Source organism: Megalops cyprinoides, chromosome 9 (genome assembly GCF_013368585.1).
Source record: "Megalops cyprinoides isolate fMegCyp1 chromosome 9, fMegCyp1.pri, whole genome shotgun sequence".
In the NCBI taxonomy this organism is placed as follows: domain Eukaryota; kingdom Metazoa; phylum Chordata; class Actinopteri; order Elopiformes; family Megalopidae; genus Megalops; species Megalops cyprinoides.
The window spans coordinates 22,319,827-22,341,234 of NC_050591.1; the positions used below are offsets into that span (position 1 = coordinate 22,319,827).

The 21,408-nt window shown below is 43.6% G+C and overlaps 3 protein-coding genes across 3 annotated transcripts; 1 reads left to right on the forward strand and 2 right to left on the reverse strand.

The window, feature by feature from the left end:
* Positions 1-5,050: 5,050 nt before the first annotated feature.
* Positions 5,051-9,073, forward strand: mmp23bb (matrix metallopeptidase 23bb). Its single transcript, XM_036537830.1, has 8 exons — positions 5,051-5,070; positions 5,899-6,020; positions 6,413-6,552; positions 6,931-7,098; positions 7,186-7,350; positions 7,719-7,829; positions 8,336-8,462; positions 8,881-9,073. Exons 1-8 carry the CDS (start codon positions 5,059-5,061, stop codon positions 9,071-9,073), a joined length of 1,038 nt encoding a protein of 345 aa, XP_036393723.1. The 5' UTR covers positions 5,051-5,058.
* A 750-nt stretch (positions 9,074-9,823) lies between these two features.
* pcyt1ab (phosphate cytidylyltransferase 1, choline, alpha b) lies at positions 9,824-17,440 on the reverse strand. Its single transcript, XM_036536546.1, has 9 exons — positions 17,245-17,440; positions 14,515-14,627; positions 14,304-14,400; positions 13,945-14,061; positions 13,505-13,656; positions 13,317-13,395; positions 13,055-13,197; positions 12,743-12,931; positions 9,824-12,282 (listed from the first exon to the last, which is right to left on the reverse strand). Exons 2-9 carry the CDS (start codon positions 14,623-14,625, stop codon positions 12,097-12,099), a joined length of 1,074 nt encoding a protein of 357 aa, XP_036392439.1. The 5' UTR covers positions 14,626-14,627; positions 17,245-17,440; the 3' UTR covers positions 9,824-12,096.
* A 345-nt stretch (positions 17,441-17,785) lies between these two features.
* On the reverse strand, positions 17,786-20,747 carry LOC118783384 (stress-associated endoplasmic reticulum protein 1-like). The gene is made up of 3 exons (XM_036537231.1): positions 20,546-20,747; positions 19,713-19,788; positions 17,786-18,620 (listed from the first exon to the last, which is right to left on the reverse strand). Exons 1-3 carry the CDS (start codon positions 20,627-20,629, stop codon positions 18,580-18,582), a joined length of 201 nt encoding a protein of 66 aa, XP_036393124.1. The 5' UTR covers positions 20,630-20,747; the 3' UTR covers positions 17,786-18,579.
* Between the last annotated feature and the right edge of the window lie 661 nt (positions 20,748-21,408).

A 21,408-nucleotide genomic window follows, 5' to 3' on the forward strand; every position in this document is an offset into this window, starting at 1 on the left:
TAAGGTAGTGGTTACCCTTATGTTGGTATGCCTCTCTGTGGAGTTGTGGTCCCTCGTGTCAGACTGTTTCCATGGTGGCTTGGTTATGTCTGCCATTCAGAAGCCAATTCCCTTCCTCTCAACTGCATTGTGGGGTAGTGCCCTTTTTCTTTACGTCATGAAATTGTGCAACTTTAGCACATGTCCACTGAGTGTTTACACTTCATTCCACAACCAGGGCATGTTGAGCATGTAGAGGTCAGTTGAACCTTGCAGACTCCAAAGTTTGCGTTCATGGAAGAAGCATCAGTTTTCATTTGAGTTTTTTGTGCTGTTGGGTGTGCAGTCACAGGTGTGTGTGTGTCTGTGTCTGGAGAGAGAGTGACTGTTGGTAAACTTGTCTCAAGGAGGCTGGGTTGTGTAACACTGTGCCTCTTGCGCAGGTGTGGAAGTGTGTCCAAACGGGTCAGCAAACTGGCACCTCTTCTCGATGAGTTTAGCCATCTCTGACTCTGGCTTGGATGTCACATAAATGACATGAAACCAATCCAAGGTCACTACTTGGGTAAAGAATGGGAAGGGGGGATTGAGGAGGAGGTGTGCTGCATGCGCGACTTCTGTGGTCACCTGGATTTCTGCCACAACCGTGGAAGCATGCCAATTCAAACTGCTCCTTCGGCCCTTCCGGGATGGAAGTGACAAAGCATCTTTGTAAGGGGCCTCTGAATCCGGGGAAGATGGTTAACTTTAATGTGTCCCATAAAGTGCCATTTAAAAATTGTAAAACACAGGAAGCCTTATTCTATAGATCCATTTCAGCCTTTAAAAACATTGGACAGATAACGAAAAACCGCTCTAAAGTTTGAATGTGAGGCAATGGCGAGCACTGGCAAAAACACAAGTTTCAAAGTAGTTTGTGCTTAAATGGTTAAAACCACAGGGCTGTGCATGCTACCCAAGCAAATTAACACTGAATACTGGCCAAAAGTTGCAAGATCCCTGTGCAATTCCAGAGAATGAATAGCCTACGTAGGAAATGTCAAGCTATACAAAAAATCGTGTCTGTCCACAGCCATAGAAGCATTCCCTGTTGATTATTTAACATAATTTTGTGTAAATGGTAGCCTGACGGCAAAAGTAGCTACCAAGCTAGAGAGGTAGAGGTGAGCATTGTGAGGTTATAGGCTAAACGGGTAGCTAGCCACATTTTATACTGACAGCTAGTTAAATCACAAACTATTGTGGTTTCTTTCCTGATATGAAATCTAAATTGCAAATGTGGAAATTTACGATGCTGTCCGGTTCACGTTTTCAATGGCTCGCTGCAAGCAATGCTTGAAAGATGCTGCTATGGGGAAATAATTACGCTTGACTGTGGGTTTTTATCTTGACACCCTACAACAGAGCAAAATGACTTATTTGCTCTTAGCTTTCCAAGCGATAAGAACAGTTCCCTACTCAGCTGTATCGCCATGGTCTGGCTTCTAGTGTTTTAAGTCCGAGCGCCGCACGCATCAGCTTCTTTCATTTGCATGACGTGGCATGAAAACGATATACATGCTGAGGGAACGGGGTTTACCTATTAAAAATAAATACACTTTCATTACCCGAATGATGTTTTTCTTAAAGTTTTTGTACCAACACTTTAACATTTTTTGCTTTACATTTTCTTTGGAAGTCACAAGACCCTTCCCTGCTGCCGTCAGTCACCTCTGGCAGGAAACGATTAACTGGCGCGAGCGGTGGAGTAACGGTAGCATCTTCACAGCCTCGCATCGATGATTGTTACACAAGTGACCGCAGGACCGGACTTCAGCTGTGCGTAATGGTTTTAGATATAGCAACACTGACCAATTCTGTATCGATGCATTGCATTATGTTGTTTATTATGGTCCGGTTAAATGTTTTCAGTTAAACTTTAAATTCACTCTATAAGCTATTTATTCTCATTTAATTGGCTTTATAAAATGATTCTAGTCAATCACTGTTATCAATCGCAGGCTTTTTGAAATGGTGACTGAATCATTGCGATTATAAATCTTGGAAGGAAATCCGGGAAGTTTTACAACCTTTGGAGATAGTGACAGCTCCTTCCCCCGGCCATTCTCTGCGTTCTGTGAGTTTGTTCCGTGAAAAGTGCCTGCAGTATTGATTTTTAGGAAACACAGTTACTGATGTGCCTTGCTTTATGTCCTACCCCACGTTATACTGTCATTGTCAAAAGGTGAACCTTCCCTACACGGCGATTTAATATTGCGCATACTTCAGCACGCGGAATACGGGTATCCCAGTAGACTTTCTTACGGTTTTTGAACTGGAACAAAGGGCGTAACCGAGCTACGATGGGACGAAAATATGTGGTTGCATTTCTGGACGTCCTGCTGTGCAAAGTTCGGTTCATGCGCCTGTGGTAGGAAATTTCAAACTGTACAGAAAAGGCTCAAAATCTCGGCTGTCCACGTCCATATAAAAATCCCTGTGAATTACTAAACATAATTCTAAATGCATGTATAAGCTTGTAACCAGTCGTTTGTCAGCAAAAGTAGCTTGCAAGCTAGAGAGGGAGGGGTTAGCATTTTTGAGGCTATACCGAGGGAAAACTAGCTACATTTTTTGTACAAATATCTGTAATAGGTTCAAGGGCTGAACAGTCCTGGTGATTTAAATGAAAAGCAAACCTGCACTAATGAGTAGGTTCTCACAGTATGAGTCGTTGTCTAATACGAGGTCTGTCTTCGCGCTTGACAAAGACAAAATACGTCCCATCGTGTTTTATTGAACAGCTGCTTTATTGAAAAGACCACTAGAGGCCGAAAAACATTCATCGGTCACCGTAATAGCAGATCAATTCGTGACGCGACTTCGCTATAAGGTATGTTGCAGGGGTCTCCGCATCATTAGCCACAATTCTTTCCAATAACAGTGAAAACGTTGTATGAAATTGCCTTGCTTTCATGCTTTACACACTGTCTGATTCAATGACACAAACTGATGCTTAAGTCAATAAATCGATTTTAGTAAGTGGCATCATTCTACATCAATAGGTACAGCATTGGCTACGCATTTATACCGGTTTATGTATATATACGTAAACATATTACAGCATATAGACTACATTTAAATACATAGCCTAGTTTAAACACATGTACGTCTTCAAGTTTTTCACACTTGTCACATCACGGATGAAATACAAGCAAGGGAACACCAACACGCACGGGCGCGCGCACACACAATTAAAAAAATAGAACTTAGAAAAAAATAAAAAAGGAAGACTAGAAAATATAAAATGCATTTAATAAAATTCCTTTCTTAAACGGTATAAGTTCATAGACAACTGAAGTGAAGGCAAAGCTGAAGGTAGTGTATGGTAAGTCAAAGAGCTTTGCGAGGGTATGGGAGTGGAGTTTATTGTAGGCAGTTGTGGAATTCTCACTGAAAAAACTTTTTTTCTGTTTTTTTTTTTTTTTTTCCACGAACAGCCCCCATCTTTCTGTGCATTTGTCATGTTGTAACCGGAGCTTATATGAAAACTTTCCCATTGTATACATTTCTCTGACCTTACTTACCCATGCATTCGGCATGAGTTGAAGGTTCCTTTTTAAACACTTTACTGTTATAATGTTTTAGATGAGCCTGCAACTAGGCAGACACCTTTCATAATTAGTACAAGGCATATGTGTAATAGTTTAGTTGATCTGTTATTTAAAAAAAGGAAATCCGCGGCGATATTATGTTGTCATTTTTGTGGTCATGTTGGCATTACATGTACTTCGTTATAAAGACCGGATCTGATCAACTCACAAGAGCACATCTACGATGCCACCATCTGTGTATGACCCCAAACTGCAAAACACCCTCTTTCTCTCCTCCCTCGGGCATTGAGCTGCACCAGCCTCCTTGGCTGTGCGGGGGAAATGGGCCTTTCGGACGCAATAGGAAGAGCCTCCCGCCTGCTAATGAAAATAAGCACATCTGGAACGATGGAGCCACCGAGGTGACATTGCACCTGCCTAGTGGGGATAAACACGGCGCCCGCTTCGGATCTGCCACCTGAGACAACACACATAAAAAAAGATAATCGCTTTCCGCAGTACAGTTGTTTTGAATGCTTTTTAAAATACTCTACACAGAATAGGTGAGCAAATAAAATGGAGCCATGGATATCGATTTGTTGGTGGATTACAAAATTTAACCCACTGAAAGCTTATTAACAAACTTATTGATGTAACCTGCTTGGATGCTTCATATATATATATATATAAAAAAACCTCAGATATGTTGAGTCTGGGCTTGCAAAAATGCCCGTTCCTATATTTCAGCTTATCTGTGGAAAATCAGGAACATGTGTGGGTGAAAACAGACTTCCTCACAGTCTCCCAAATTTCTTTATTAATTCGAGATGACTGCCGACTGGCTTTGAAGCACATGGAAGAGAAAACTGGTGCGGTGCACGTGGGCACGTTTAATTGTGTTTTACACCTCGCCGGACTGGAGAGTCGGGAATGTTTTTAAAACAGAAGAGGCGCCGCTGTCTGTAGACCGACTGCATTGACCGTGGGAGTTTGACATCTGATCCGTTTTGTTCTCCGGTTGATAGGAAGGCGAAAGGAAGGAGGGAAGTCAAGAAGAAAGTTGAAAGACTGAAAAGCGAAGTGGGGAAAAAATCGCCTAGCCGCGAGGAGGAAAAGAAGAGAGACCTGGATTGGACGAGGTTTCGATTCCAGAATAGGACAACTTGAAAGGGAGGGAAGGAGATATCTCATACCCAGATGTTACGCGGTGTCTGCAGTCTACTGTCTTTGGCCTGAACGGAGTTCAGATCCCGCGGTGATAAAATCTACAAACGGACCAGCGAGGGCGTGCAACGGCTTTATCGATTATTCCTCATGTGCATGCGGTCGATTCCGTGGTGTTAGAAGTCAACTGACAGAAAGTGTCTCCGCAAACTCGATGGAGTTCCGAGCATTGAAGTTACACGAATCGGCTTGGGACGGCGGGCTGCGTGCAGGTCTGTGCGGTTTGCAGACACCGGTGATGCTGCTGGCAATACTAGAATTGGCTGTGGGGTTTCCGTCCTGGATGGGGGAGGCGGTGAGTGCTCTGAAAGGCACAGCATTTTTGCAGATATGAATGTGTTATAAGTTAAGCAATAGTGACATTTCGTTTTCAGTTGCACTATAAGTCCCGTGTAGTGTATTCGCGCCTGTTGCTTTAGCACACATATTTATCATGCTCTCTTTGAGAACCGAAAGAAACAAATTTTTTTTATTTTGTAGCATTCCTACCAATACTTTTGGTTATTGTCTGAGAACAGAGGGATGAAAGGGAGGTAGAGAGGGAGGATTAGAAAGGTGTTGAAGGTCATGAGAGGGAAGGGGGAGGGGTGGTGACGCTGCTCTCCTCGCATATGGGTGGCAGATATTTTTGCACAGAGAGGGGAAGGATGTGTGTGAAAGAGCGTGGACAAGGGGAGGTGGGGAGGCAGAAATTTGGGGTCCATATCTGGACAACATTACTGAGAATATGGTCTTGCTTGCTGAAAACTATCACCCAGGGATTTTTGTTCAATAAAAGCACAGAGACCACTTTCTTCTAACTCTATGTCACACTCAGTGCATAGGATTTTTGAATCACTACAGTTAATTGTAAGAGCATTCTTTAACTTCATTAACGAAAATCTCTGGAATGCTCTACTTCTTTCTGTCTCTTTCCCTGCTCCCTCCTCTTCTCTGTTTCCATCTCTTTCTCTTCTGCCTCTTTCCTTTTCTCAGAATCTTTCCCTTTCTTTTTCTTCATCCCCTCATTAACTGCCTCCCTGCCTCCTTTTCTGTCCCTTCTTTCCTTCTCCCCCTTCTCTCTATCTGTCTCCTTCTTCCTCCCTGTCTAAATGCCCTCGTCTCCTCTCTCTTGTCTCTGTAGGAGCCATATGTTGAGGTTCCTGGTTCTATGCACATTAAGCCTGCGCTGGTGGTGACCCGGTCCAAGCGTTATGCCATCAACCCCCTGGGCCAGAAGTGGGAGCACTTTAACATCACCTACAAGTAAGTGAGGGGTAGGGGACGACGAGTGAGACTGAAAAGTGATGGAGAGAAAGATAAAAAAAATCCTTTGAAGATTCTTACTTAGGAAATATTTCTTTGGAGTTTTAATTAGGGCATGAACAGATATATAAATATAATTTCAAAATGAAAAAGCCAGCTAAATTGAATACTAACTATCACACTCTCTGAACAAAAAAAGGGGACAAGACTTATTTTAAGCAATAGATCTTAATTTTACTTGAAAAGACACAAGTGGAACTACAAACAACATGTTTGGCCTTGCAAATATGTTTGTGGGAGCCCACAGAACCAGTGTGGGTGTGCAGGTATACCACTGCTTCAGTTCTGCTGTCTGTATCTGTGATCAATCTGCGTGTCCGTCTGTCTGGTAGAATCACCAAGTTCCCCAACACTCTGAACAAAGATGACACCCGCAAAGCAATCAGCACGGCCTTCACCATGTGGAGCGATGTCTCACCCCTTTCCTTCACCGAAATCACCCACCCTAATAAGAGTGCTGACATCACGATTGGTGAGAGGAGAGGAGGAAAAGGCCGTTCTTACAAATACCTTTTACCATTTACCAAAGGACCAAATGGTCTGCTTTATATTATCCACAGTCTGTGAAGGGAAATGTATCTCATTTTCTCTCAAGAATTAATAAAGCATATTGTACTCTGTCATTATGTTCTGGTGTACTACAGTTTGACCAATTTACAGGAGGATCCTCAGTAGTCTGATTGTAAGGGATAAAGGAGAGGAGATCACTTACTAATCAGGCAATAATAGAAGAGAGCGAAAAGGAAGTGAGCCAGAGTACTTCTGGTGTGAATCAGTATAACCATCTGTTTTCTGTGGTACTGCACTGTGCTGATAATGCATGTGCATATGTGTGTGTGTGCGGGTCCAGGCTTCTACACTTTCAACCATACAGACTGCTGGTGGTCTCCGCTGCACCCCTGCTTTGACGGGCTGAATGGGGAGCTGGCTCATGCCTTTCTGCCCCCACGTGGGGAGATACACTTCGACAACCACGAGTTCTGGATTCTTGGCAAGTCTCGCTTCAGCTGGAAACAGGGTACAGTGTCAAATCTGTTTGATCTTCCCTTCCCCCTGAAACACCTACTGCATATGCTCAGGTGTGTGGGTATGTTCTTCTCCCCAGGTGTGTGGCTGAATGACCTGGTTCAGGTTGCAGCCCATGAGATCGGCCATGCCCTGGGCCTGTGGCACTCCCGAAACCCAGAGGCGTTGATGCACCCCAACGCCACATACACTGGACAGCGAAGTATTGCCCAGGATGATATCTGGGGCATCCAGCGCCTCTATGGTACCAGCTGAGAGCGTAGGGCAGGATGGGGCTTGTGGAGGGCATTAGAGAGATGGTGGGGGAGGGTGGAGGACAGAGAGAGGGTGGGGCAGAGGAGAGGAAAGCAGAGACATATATGGACAGAGAGGTGAAGGGTGACCAGGAATCTGGAAGAATGATTCCTTATGTATGCTTTATCATGACAACAGGAACTTGTCACTAGCTATGATTTGTTCTGACTCTGTTTCAGTAATAACACAAATTTTCCACTGGTTAATGAAATACCTTTTCTGTGGATCTGAGATAGACGAGGGATGTACTTTTCTTGTATGTGCATGTATGTGAATTTGTGTGTGGATGCATGTGTGTGTGTGTGTGTACATGGACAGGCTGTGAGGACAAGAGACGAGTGTGTGACCCGTGGGCTCGGTTGGGCTTCTGTGAGAGGAGGAAGAGCTTTATGAAGAAACACTGTCCCCGCCGCTGTGACCTGTGCCTCGGTGAGACCCACACTGGTACAGCCCAGCTCAGCACAATGATTCAAATCAACAGAGCCTGTTTGCACAAGTCAAAGCCCAGTACAGCACTGGGAAAATGGAGTATGAAACAGGTGTGGTTTCGCTGGGCTTGGGATGTTATTGGCTCCAGTGCAGTCTGGGACAGACTAGTAGAGCTCAGAGGACAGAGGCAGTCTAAGACATTTCAGGAGTCGGTTCAGAGAGAGGTCAGAGATTTTTTTCCCCTGTCCCCTGTGTGAGGTATTCATCCTCCATCTTACTCCCTCCCTCTGTAGTGCTTATTTAACCTTTAGCCCCCAATACCCTGTGTGCCATGTATTTACACCTCATCTTAATCTGTTTATCCCTGTTAAATTTTAAGTTTCAAATACTTTATTAGCATTATATATTTAGCTGTATTACCAAAGCTTTAACATCAACAGTGGATATATATGTGTATGTGTCTTTCTGTCTCACCATTTTGTCCCTCTGCGTTTAATTGAATACAGAACCCCTGGATGCAGCTACCACGCCAACACCACCCCCATCCAGTATCAAGATAAAGATGGTCCCCCGGGGAAAGGTTGTGGGCTTCCGCTGTGGAGCAAACAATGCTAGGGTCCCCCCAAAAGTCAGGTACTGGAACCATGCACAGATGTGCCCTACACAAAGGATTTACTTTATCCTTGTACTGGACAGTCATAGTCTTGGAAGGACAGCCTCAGTAAATATGCAGCTGTATAAATGGGTAACATGACAAAATTGTAACCTATTTAAGTTGCTCTGGATAAGAGCATCTGCTAAATGTCAGTAATGTTACGTTACATCAGAAATGTGTCAAATTCCCAAATATGTCATGTATGCCTTTTCAATTTTTCTGATAGTTCTTGAAATCAATTGAAAAGCAAAACAGAAACGGCTGCCACATTTAAAAGCGTAATATTTTATGAATAACCTCTGTTGCATTGAGACAGATATTATGGGCAGTACAGGTGAGGGACTGGCAGTGTGTGACAAGTGGTATATGACCACACCCCCTCTCCTCCTCTCCCAGCTGGTACAAGGATGGAGAGCTCCTCACCACCTCCATCCCCGGCTACATTGTGATCAAGGACCGCGACCTTCGGATCGTGGCCAACGAGTTCAACGAGGGCACCTACACCTGCCGTGTCCATCGACGTGGCAATGTGGTCTCTGCCAACTCCTGGACCATCCGGCTGAAACCCGATCACGCCTCCAACAGCTGAGAGAGAGGGTGATGAAAGGAGAGGGGATGGAAGAAGAGAAATGGAATATGAAAAGAATGGAGTAGGGAAGAGGACTAGAAATAACTTGGGGAGTGGAAGGGAAAGAGTGAAAACTGGGTGGAAGAGCAACATGGATGCTGAAGAGGGCAATCAGATGGTAGAAATACAGTAAAATTTAAACAATCCGAAGAAAAAGAAAGAGGGGCATTGGAAACTGTCACTACTGTTCCCCAGACCATACTAGAGGAAGCAATTGCAACACAGCTCCAGCTCTTCCGGGTTGCTCGCTCGTCTCATTCATGCCCCCACTGGGATCAGTTTCCCCAACCCCTGTTATTCGCAGTGAAAGTCTGATACCAATGATCCACATGAAAGTGGCAGAGGTAACACATCTGCATTCACAAAACATAGGTGACTAACTGACCTTTATAGAACTACTTGGCCTCCAGGTGAGGTTTTTTCCACATATATTATTACACCAATCCAAAATGTATTTTTCATTTTAGTGACTGTGTAGCCAAGAGCTTACACAGAATACTTCCACATTAGTAATTATATAAGTGAACACCCAACTTAAGTGTGGAATTATTATTGTAAAATTTACTTTCTTAAGATCTATGAATATTGTGGTCAGACTGTGAGAACATATCAAATGCAAACTTCTGAAGGTGTTTTGCTAATTTGAATTCATCTACACCACTTATTCTAACAGTACAATAAAAAAAATCAGACATTTGGATTTTACGGTGTCATTTTATTTTTAACTTACATTTTCTTTTTTGTCTAAATTCCCACTGCAGTTTGTCGGACAGTTAAATAGAATGGGACAACAAAATCAAATTCTAAATAACTGAACAACAAAACCAAATTCTAAATGATTATTATAATAATTAACTGAATAATAATTAAAACTGGAGTGGGGAGACTCGCTCTTAGAGCCAAATTTACATAGACATTATTAACCAAACAGAAATGGACAGAGGTACAAAAAGACATGGATAAGACTCTGCTCTCCAGAGCAGGCCTCTAGGATTGCATAAGAGTAAGCTAGCAGAAGAGTAAAAACCTTGAGCTTTAAAACTGTTGCATGATGACGTCTTCGTTTTTAAAACCCCCAACAACAAAGTAAAAAGATGTAGTGCAGCAGTCCGAAAAGAACTGAAGAAAGCATTTCTGTTTTTACATAGTTTCCCGTGGGTTTTGAAAATGTAAACATTAATTTGGAGAATTCTCTTGGAAAAATTGGGTTGGATCCCATTCTGAAGCGGAGGGCTGAAGAAGTTACCACCTCGTTTTTGAAACCCTTCACAGGCAATCGAACACCAACACACATCAACAAAAGAACTGTCCTACAAACGGGTGGAGTTTAAACAGTACCAGTCCATAAAATGCACATTCCTGACAAACTCAAACCAAAGTACTGACAGAGTAATTTCATCTATACACCCAATTAAAATACTCTAAAATGGCTAATGGCATAATACTAGCAGGAAGGTACACCTAACAACCCAGAACCCCTGAGCTGTAGCACACACACATTGGGGCAGGGGTAAAAGCCGTAAGATAAAGTAGGTAAAAATAACCCAAATAATATTCGAAATAACTACACTTTTCTCTATCTACCTGGGCCGGAAAAGTGAAAGCAAACCAGAAAGGAACAGGAAAATATGGCTTAATGGCTTTTTTTTTGCTGCAGTAGAGAATGGGAGTACAGTCTTCCAAGATATTATAACATGGATATCTTTCATACTGAAAAGCTTTTCACCCCCTCCTCTCTTTCTTTACTTAGTGGCATATTCACAGGAACAGGGGGGATAAAATGCCGTGACACATTAAGAGCTTCTTCTTCAAAAAAAAAAAGACAAAGAGACTTCTGCTTTTTCCAAGATCATAAACAGAGGCTGGCTGAAGAACTTTTTCCTCTCAGATTAGGACAAACTGGAAGTGCTTGTTTCAAGTGTAGACATACTAAAATACTGGGGTAATACTCTACTGTCCCCTATGTACTGATATGTATACACCTTCCCCAAACAATGCTGGCAATTAAAGTGATTATACTTGTTGACAGAAGCTGGCACACACATACATACACACACATACACACACGTACATTGCTGTGCGAACATCTTAGACATGTTTATGTCATTATCATTTTTATGCACAAGAAAAACATTTAGACAGCATTTTCAACGTCTCAGTTCGTGTGTTTCAGTTACAGATGATATTGCTTTGTGCTTGTCGATTATGTTTTGAATACCACACAATCGGGTGATGCAAGCTATTTCACCGGTTTCCTTCTTTGTGCAGTAACACAATTATTCTCATTCATAAAAGATGTATATATCCGTGTACTGTAACTCTTGTATGTGTCCAAGACTTATGCAGAGCAAAGTATGTGTGCGTGCGTGTGTGTGTGTGTGTGTGTATGTGTGTGTATAAACCTTCCACACAATGATCACCCCCTCCCATTACAGGTGAAATGGAAATGCTCACTGACTGCTGTTCAAAATTCTGTGGTCACTGCCAGCTTGTTGCTTGGGTAGTGTGTGTATATGTGTGTGTCAATATGTGTGTGTGAATCACTGGCCATGAGACACTGAGTGGGTGGCATGGCAGAAGGACAAACAGCAGAGGGGGTGTAGGGGACTACATCCAGGCGGCTTTCTTCCCCGACCCCCGCCATGCACATTCAAGAGAGTTTACTATCTGTCAAGCGGATAAGGCAAATTCTGCACACACACACTGACAGACGTACTGAGCGATACACACACATGCAGACAAACCAGAGCCCCGTGACTACGGGACTTTTCCCCTGAGCCTCACTGCAGTGTCCGCAGGCAGAGACTCTTAATGTCGTATTTAATCACAGAAACCCCTTTAGCCTGGGTTTCGCTGTTCTTCCAAAGTGAGCTGCCAAGACTCCTGTTCGAGTCCTGACATGGAGACAGAGAAAGGACAAGAGAGGAGTATTGCTGGAGAGTGGTGAGTGAGGAGGGGAGAAGGAGAGAAGGGGAGGTGAGGCTTCAGTCCTCCTCGTCCTCGCTGATGGGGTAACCGTGGGTAGCGCTGTGAGGGGGGGATGTCTTGGTGAAGAAGGGCAGGCGGAAGGTTGGGGAGGGGGAGCGCTCCCGAGTTGGGCTGCTGTTGGGACTCTGTCTGGGACTGATGGCCTGCAGCATGCGACCTTTACCCTCCTTCAGCATGTGCTTCTGCAGAGAGAAAGATGTACAGAGACTTTCAGGGAGAGCACCGTCTGAAACCTTCTGTTAACACTGTACGTGGTTCATTGCTAAAATGCTTTAAGGAAAAAAAGATTTCATGGTTATTGTTCAAATTTTAATTTTACTGTTTATGTTAGGTTTTAGGGTAGGGAGCATCGGCCTTATGTGTTCTTGTCCTAAAATGCTTTGGCAACACTCGATAATTCCTGTCAGTTTCAATCCTTCGAAATTATTCAGAGGGAGAGTAGGGAAAGAGGGAGGGGAAGAGGGAGAGAGAGACTGAGAGTGGGAAAGGAGAGAAAGAGTGGAAGAGAAGGGAGAGAGAGAAAGAGATGAGAAAAAGTGAGAGAAAAAAAGAGACAGTGGTAGACAGAGGGGGGTTCTAAGACTCCAGAAAAGTTTCTTGTACACATTAACAACACCTAGTCCTTTCTCCCCATTCTCTCACCAGAGCCCCTTCTGGACCAAACATCTGCAGGAAGTTGCCTATGAACTCGCGGGACTTCTCCTCCCACTTCTGGATGAGGTCGATGCTCTTCTCCTCCACCTTCTGCACAAACTCCTTGGAGCGCTCCTCCACGTCCCGCACCTTCCGCTTCACCTTGTCCACCCGCTCCTGCAGGTGGTACTTCTTCTCCTGGCCAACAGAGGGCGACATAGCAGGCGCTTGATTTATCTCTCTTATGATACTGATTCATTAAGCAGATGACAGTATTGGGACATTGTACCCTGCCCCCTCGCTTATGTGGGCTGCACTCACGTTGATGAAGCTGACGTTGAGCTCCTTGGCGGTGTACCCTCGCTGCAGGTTGCGTCGCACGTACACATCGTAGTCGCGGACAATTCGTGTGATGATGTCAGAGGTAGAGATGCCTTCTGTTCGCTGGGTGGGGGCAAACATTCCTGGAAGGCAGGGGGTAAACAAAATGACACACAAAATGACACGTGGGTACATCTGTTTGCCCACAGCTCTGAAACGACATCAATTAGGAAAGCTCTCTGGTGAGTGTCATGACACCAACCTGCCTCCTTGATGTGCTTGTAAACATCGTCACTCCCTGCAGAGGAGTATGGGATATCATCGTGGGCGACAAAATCAATCTGAGGGGTATCAATACAGAGACAGAGACACACAATAATGAACACGGGCAGACCCACACACACAAAGCTCTGAGATACAGTCATTAATGTTGTTCTCATTTCTCTTTACCCGGTGCTTAGCAAGGAACTCAGGCGTAAGCGTCCAGGGCGCGTTGCGGACAACCTCATCCACATAGCGACAGTGGCTGACGGCGTCGTAGCGTTCGTCCTCGTTCATGACAGTGAAGCCCTTGAACTTGTGCGTCAGCTCATCACTGCACACTGCAGGGGGAGGGGTCGGGGTTATTACACCGGAACAGTCTCCATTTTAGAGAACAGTGAGTGCTGATCATGCAGACAGCCCTGTGAGAGCATTGGTCAAGCTAACATTACAGAGCAGAACCAAAAAGTGTTTCTTTTCACATGACAGTCTGTTTGACAGACAGGTGGTAATACTTACGAAAGCAGAGCTATGTAGACAGACATATATTGTTTGAAGACAGATGGGAGACACACACACAGGAGAACAGACAGACGCAGAGAGAGAAGGCCAAAGTGAGTGCTCCTCACCGCCCACGATGAGGTGTGTGTTTGGGAAGAGCCCCTTGGCCTGCATCAGAGCACGCGCATGCCCCGAGTGGAAGAGGTCAAAGATTCCGTCAGCGTATACCCGTACAGGCCGATCCGCTGAAGGCGAGACGCAAGGTTTAAATAAAGGGTTCCTTTTTTTAAATGCCCATTAAAAAACTCTGCTTTTCAACTAAAGTTACTGACTAGCTTAAATGGTTAGCCTACAGACTGGTCAACCAGCCCTAATGGAGACTTTGACTCAAACAGCCACTGATATTTTCAAAGTTAAATTAGTTAAATCCGATGTTCAAAAGAGGACTTTAAATTAAAAAGTCTTCATTAAGTGGGGTGCCACTTACACGGGGTCCCTCTCCGTGCCTCCTCCATGCTGACCCGCTGGTAGGGCGTGGTGACAGCTTCCAGCTGGTCTGCAAAAGGGGCAGGATCTGTCAGGCCCTGGAACACACACATACTGTTCAGCAAGACAGGCAGCCTGGGGTGCAAACGTCAGAGCCGCCTCTACGTCCAAAAACTCACACAGCCGTTCGACGCGCAGCCACGCCAACTCACCACAGTGCAGCGTGGCACCTTCCCCGGCCGCTCTCCCTCCTCCGTCTCTCCATTGGATCCCTCCTTCCTCCTCTTCCTGGACAGCAGACGCTCTGAGCTGTGAGCTTCCATGTCTGGGTGAGGAGGTGGGACACACAATTAGTTGCCAATTTCCCCACTAGATGGTGCCTTTTGATGGCGTGATGAAAACTGGGCTACAAACACAATTATTTACGGAGGTCGCACGCGTACAGTAATGGTACATAATCCAGTTTGTTGACCTGCTTCATGCAAAGTTTTTGTGCAAATATTAGATGACCATAAACCTGGCAGAGCATTTACAGTTTTTTGTCTATTAACAGAAAAGGATAAGAATGGGTCACAGGGGAGATGTTTCAATAAATGTGCTTTGCAGTTTGGGTGTACTGGAAGGGGGGGGGGGGGGGGGGTGAGGGATGCCAACATTATCAAACCAGTGACGTTGTATGGGGCTCTCAAAAGTGGAACAGAACAATCACTCCTTTATTCTCTTCACTTCCAGTTCAACCATCTTGCTTTGTGATAATGGCTGTTCTGTGCCTGCTTTGGCTGGGAATGGATCCAAAACCAAACTGAAGCTCGTTACATAAACAGAACAAAGATTCCAGAAATCTTTTCAGGCGAGGGTTTGCAGCTCCACCGAACCACACCAGAACCTGTCAGCTGATGCAACACGGTGACGGGTTCGAGGAGAAGTGAGCCACACATACTGGACACAGTCACGAGAAGGATATGACCTCACTTAGCTACTACTTATTTCCCATTACAAACTGAATGAACTATTAATGGTGTAGCTACAGAGCTGAGATTTGTAATCCACATACAAGTCCTCTTGCTTGTGCAACACACAGAAAACAACTCAGGCCATAAGCAGAACCTCTAGAACTGTGTGATATCCGTATTAGGACGCCAGTCATCCTGCTATGCTAAGATTACCATAATTCCATAGAATACTTTACCCTGGTTGCCCCCCAATCCACCCCTATAGCTAACGAACTAATCAGATAAGGTTAGGATAGAGGCACTCAAATGAATCTAGCCAGTTAATCTCTCCATTTCGACATTCTAACCAGTTCATGTGATTATATTATGCTAAAGCAGTACCACCACCTCAACCACCGCTGAGTTCAGCAAGCCTCCTTAATCACTGAAGTTCAGATCACTACATGCAAATTAAGCAGCTGTCATAGGAACCATCTGTTAACAATAGACTGCCACATGAAGATTAACTTTACAATGAATAAAAAGATTATAGTCAACATAGGCTAATGCCAACACTGACACACAAAAACTGCTGACTAAAAATGTTTGGGGGGGGGGTGTAACTTGTTAATTGTATTTTACACTGTTAAGTGCGTCAGCCTAAATGATAATTGAGGATCCTCTCTAATCATGAATTTTCATTTACCATTTTTCTCTTCAAAGCAGATCTTATTCCATTGTCTTTATTTATAACTGGTCAATGTCTGGTCTGTGTGATTATCTGGTTGGCACTCCACTGACAGCTCATTAAATACAGCTGTGTGGCTGAGGAAGATGTTACTGAGTCTTAACTTGGTGAACGATTATATAATGACAGCCACCTCAGTTCACATGTACTCTTTTTATGACCCAGCATTACACTGCGCCGTTTGTCAAACGACAAGACAGAGTGAACGACTGCGATTAATACAAAAGGTTTACAAAAACTGCTTTAAATTTTTTCCAGCCAGGTGAGTCTACAGCAGATGGACCTTGCAGTGGAAGGGAAATTTTACTTTGTATATGCTAACTAATCAGGCTTCAGTCTGTGTATCTATCGATACATGACAGGCACAATACATACCACATTAAAACAGCAGGAAAAGGGCGTGTTGCTTTTTATCTGCATACAGGTGCACTATCCCCTGATTGGTCGACAAGCCCATGTGGCAGTTCTTGCCACGCACAGGAAGGAGAGCACCTTATGCGAACAGAAAGGCATCACGCCCATTCTTTGATCGCCACTGTTTTTTTCCCCTAAGTGATTAGCGATCAGAACCTAATAGCCTCGCTGATCTGTCGTGCCTCTTCCGACTGCACTCTCGACCAAGTCAAACCCGACATGCGCCAACCCAGTGAGCGGCGTCGGCAAGCTAAGCACAGAAATTGTCTTGAAGTATCCTATTTCACAATTCCATGTTAGTCCACCGCTGCGTAGCGAACACTGCAAGCCTGCAACAGTCATTGCAACCGACTAACATGACCTCGACATGCATCTAGCAGCGTTTCGTACCAAAGCACTGTCCTTGTCACCGTGACACTCTGCTGGGTGACTTGCACCATCTGGCTAGTTAGCTACACTACATAGCTACGTTCCAGCAATTATAGCTATAAATATCTAGCTAACTGCTCACTCCGTGAGTAGAAATAGCTACTTGTTATTTAGCTAACCTTCCTACCTTGCGAACTCAATGCTAATAAAATAGCTTGCTGGTTAGTTATTTAGCCAGCTTGACTCGCTCAGTAAATCAGCCAACTAGATCGGTAGATCACATTAACCTGCACTAACTGCACGTGAAAATGCGGAACCAAGACAGCTAATTGGTGCTCTTTCCACTGTCCTAGTTTTGACAGTTTTCGACCAGATAGCACCCGAAATAGAAAGTCATCAGCTGGAATTCTTACTGGAGGTGTTTCCTCAATAGCTAGCTAGCCAACTCCCTCGCCGGGGAAAGCGAGGTCCACACTAACCTGAGTTCCGTGCGATGAAGTGACACCCCTAGGTATGATCCGCTGCCTGGCCTTGAAATGACAGTCGGCGTGTCAGGGGCTGTGAAAGGCTAGAATTGTTGATGTCGGGAATATATCCGGATAATCTAACGTTGCTGAACTGGGTAGGCGACAGCAACCCAGAGTTGACAGCTGCACAGGAACTACAACAACTCCACTTCAGCAGGAAATGACGTAAAGATGGACGTATTGACACGATGGCCAGATTATTTCCTTCCGTGTGCCGATGGAAACATGTGCTGCCGCCTGGCGGCCATGTCCCGGTAAATTAGGGGCGTCTTACTTGTCGCATCCAAGTATCATGATTCGAGTTTGTAACAACAAATGAGCGCGTAATTCATGACCTTGACATCTGCTGTCGGTCTAATGAAAGCATTCAAGAGGACAAAGATAAAATTTTGCAATGAGCGTTTTTTTGTTATATTTTACTGAAATGCAACAGGTGTATGATCTAAAAAAGCTTTTATGTGTATGCATTTTGCAATAAAATCACACATTCAGATATTTATTTCCATTTTATTTGTGGCACAGGGGACTTATCAGCAGCAAATGCAGAGTATTTGACAGGTACCACAACTTTGGGTAAAAAAAAAAAACTTAATAGAACAAACCATCACAGAATTATGATACATGCAGAACTTTGACACTGCATACAATAAGGCTATTACCTTACGGAATGAAACCACTGTTGTGCATTTGTCTCTTCAGTTTGTGAAAGCCTTCTGATGTCATCTTTATACCTGACAACGTTTTGTTTGGCACATCATACCCTTTCCTTCAGCTGAAGCTGTGCTGAGCTGAAGCTGTGCCATTACCCTGAAACAGGCCATTTATGACAGGGCCAAAAAAACAACATCCAAGCAAACCACATTATCCATCTTTTAAAATAAAGAGGAAAGTAGGAATAATTGGTCTATAAAAGTAATTATACACACCGAAAGCAAAAATACAAATCAAGAACCTATGTCAACAGAAAGCCAGACATGTAAATCAAATCATACAAATTGACAGAAAATTGCAGTACATTTTGGAATCCCAGATTGGAATGTAAAATTTACAGATTGTATGGCTTTAACACATTTATTTGTCTGTTTTCTAAGGCACAAGGAAGGAATGACCTTGGTGTGGTTACACAGCTTGGCAATAAAGAATCAAGACAGTATTAAAAAAAAAAAACACAAAATGAGACATCAACTTCAATTTGCCAGGCATGGTGTAACCATTGGGAAGGTACAGCGAGGAATGCTGGGATATCATCAGACTGCAAGAAGGGTCAGGCTGGCTATGTCCTCCATGCTACATCCCCATTCTGATGCTCTGGATGATCTGGAAGATTGCTGTAAGGGAAACCAAGAGTATACAGCATTAACCTCCAGCCAGAATTATGTCAACAATCAGGACACTTTCATTTTTAAAGACACTGTAACTGACATGAACCAAAACGGATACTGACGATTAAGGCTTGAATGGCAACAAACCGCAGTGGGTGGTCCATGTTAACTCACTCTCAGTTGGTTTTCCTCTCCATAGTGCAGACAAATCAGATAAAGGTCTCTTTGACCACTGACAGCAGTAAGGTCAGGGCAAATCAACATGAGTGGAGATGAAAGTGCATTTAGCTGCATGGTGTTTGTTGATAGGTTAAAATCCAGCTTTTTAAGTAATGCATGTCCATAGGTCCATCTACACATCGCTCCTCAGGGTTCTCACTCTCAAATACGGCGGATTGAAATTAAATAGATTAGAATTTGATGTCTGTAAAAACTGAGAATTACAGCCAATCCTTAGAACACTCAACCAAGAGACATTCCTTTGATCCTCATAGACTTGCACTGTAATTCAATAAATTCAATACTGGATCCCTCTACAAAGATCCTTTTGACGGAGAATGTTTCAAACCATGCTCAAATATTCAAAGCTTAGCTTTTCACCGCAGATCTGTTGTGCATGTATACGTGTGTGACAGGGGCACGGGGTGACAGAGTATATGTATCAGACAAAGAAAAGCAGTACAGCTGAGACAGAAGAGAGGACAGAGCTGTGGCACGACTTTGCTGAAATGACAGGCAGTCTCATGCAATCTGAGCTCGGATGGTAGTAGACAGTGAAGAGCAAAGATCAAGGTTTGCATAAGGCGGCAGATACACAATGAGAGAAAGACTGTGCTTTGCCCCATATAGGATCATGAACCATTTATCCACATTTTACATACATTTTTAAGATTAATACACATGGACGCACATTGTTTACACAATTTACAGATTTGGTAAACCTTGCTACAAAGTTCACTTCCCTTGTGAAGCAGCTAGACATTTTATCGAAGCAGTTCTTCAACGGTACAGAGCGTCATCCTACTTGGCATGAAAACACGCAAGCGTCTAATTCCTGTCCATTATTAATTAGTGTTGGACTGTTTGGAGGAAACTTACCTGATCCACAAACAACGAAGATGAAGAGTGCCAGAAGCCAGGGTCCCACCGCCACTTTATCATCTTGGGAGTTTCTCTGAAACAACAACACGTAGTTAACTAATTAAATATGTCAATAAAAATCTGTTACTTTATACAACCTTACAAAGGTTATTTTCATATCGCTACGGTGTGCCACGTGCAATGTGCCACACAAATATTAGCTATTACAAGAACAGCATCAATTTGCAACAAGCCAATCATGTTGTAGTTTTTAGTTTGATTGACTGTTGTAAATACACGCAAAGAACGACTAACGTTATTACAGTAAGGCCACCTTACTGTCATGTCAGATAACGATAGATTTCTAGCTAATATGTGTAAGTGACTGAGGTTAACGAATTAGCTAGTTAACTAAATGCATTAATTTAGCTTCTGATGCCTAGCATGCCAACTGCTGACACTCACTGTCAGAAAACAGAATGCATTTTGCGGCTCTAAGAACGCACAATAATATTATATCGATTGGAAAGGGCATTTTTTGCTAATGTTACTGGACTGCAGATAGTTGTTAGGGCTATCCCCTCCAGGGATAGTGGTCAACATGCTACCTTTGCTAAAATAGATTCTACCTAACTCGCTATTTCAAATAGGTAGCAAACTAGCTGTACCGCTACCTAAATCGTCGTTACACAGTAGTCGACAGTTACCCGTAGTTTTACAGCTAATTACCTATCAATCTTTTAAACGGCTAGCTAGCTAACGTCAACTAATCAGTCGATCTGAGCAATGCCAGACGTCGATAAGATTTCACAGCTCCCGGGTCACCAACCAGAAGAGATCCCGAATCTCACCGTTGATTTGGCTACGTTGCCTCGCTGTGTGATGTTTTTGCTGTGCTTTTCGTTTGCCATGCGAATTCTCTGTTTTGCCACCATATTTGTACCGACTAGGTAATATTCCTGCAGCAGCGTTACAGATACAGATCGTACTCCTGCGATGGACGTTATATGACCAGGATCGAAGCTCTCCAAATTGTCAACGTACACACAAATTAAGCCCCTCCCACAGGAAAGCGGTATTCCGCTGCGTTGGCGCAGCATGTGTGTCCAGCCTACGTAATGATGTAATGTTAGTTGGCATTCCATATATTTTCTTAAATTTCAGTGTTCATAAATTTGAAAACAGACGTTTGGATTTGACTTTAATAGTACAGCCAATGGATATTTTTTGTAGCGACATTTTAAAATATATGATATATTGTCTTTCTTATTAAGTACATGTCGTCGAGCCAAGATGAATGTTTTCATCTGCTTAACTGGCTTGCCATGCACTGAGCGAGCAAGCCATTTGGTTTCCACTAACAGCAACCACAAGCCACACGTCTGAGAAGGCCAATTGTTTGCGCTTCTTGAGAACCGAAGTATGCCACACAAGTGAAGTTCTTGACTCTCCAACAGTTTCGTCGCCTTTATTGTCTTTAAGTTCAGTGTTAATGAACTGTTATTATTCTAATTTAGTGCTGATAGTCTGACTAGTGTGGTCAAGTGGCTCTTGCTGTGCTGTCGATTTTTTGTGAGGGCTGTTTTTTGTATCAATGCTACACAAATGCGTTCCTCTTAAAACCATCCAAATGATTTATGTTCACTCTATATGCCAGTGTACATTTTGTTAGTGACTGAGCAGCATTATTGTCATAACAAAACCTGCATTTTAA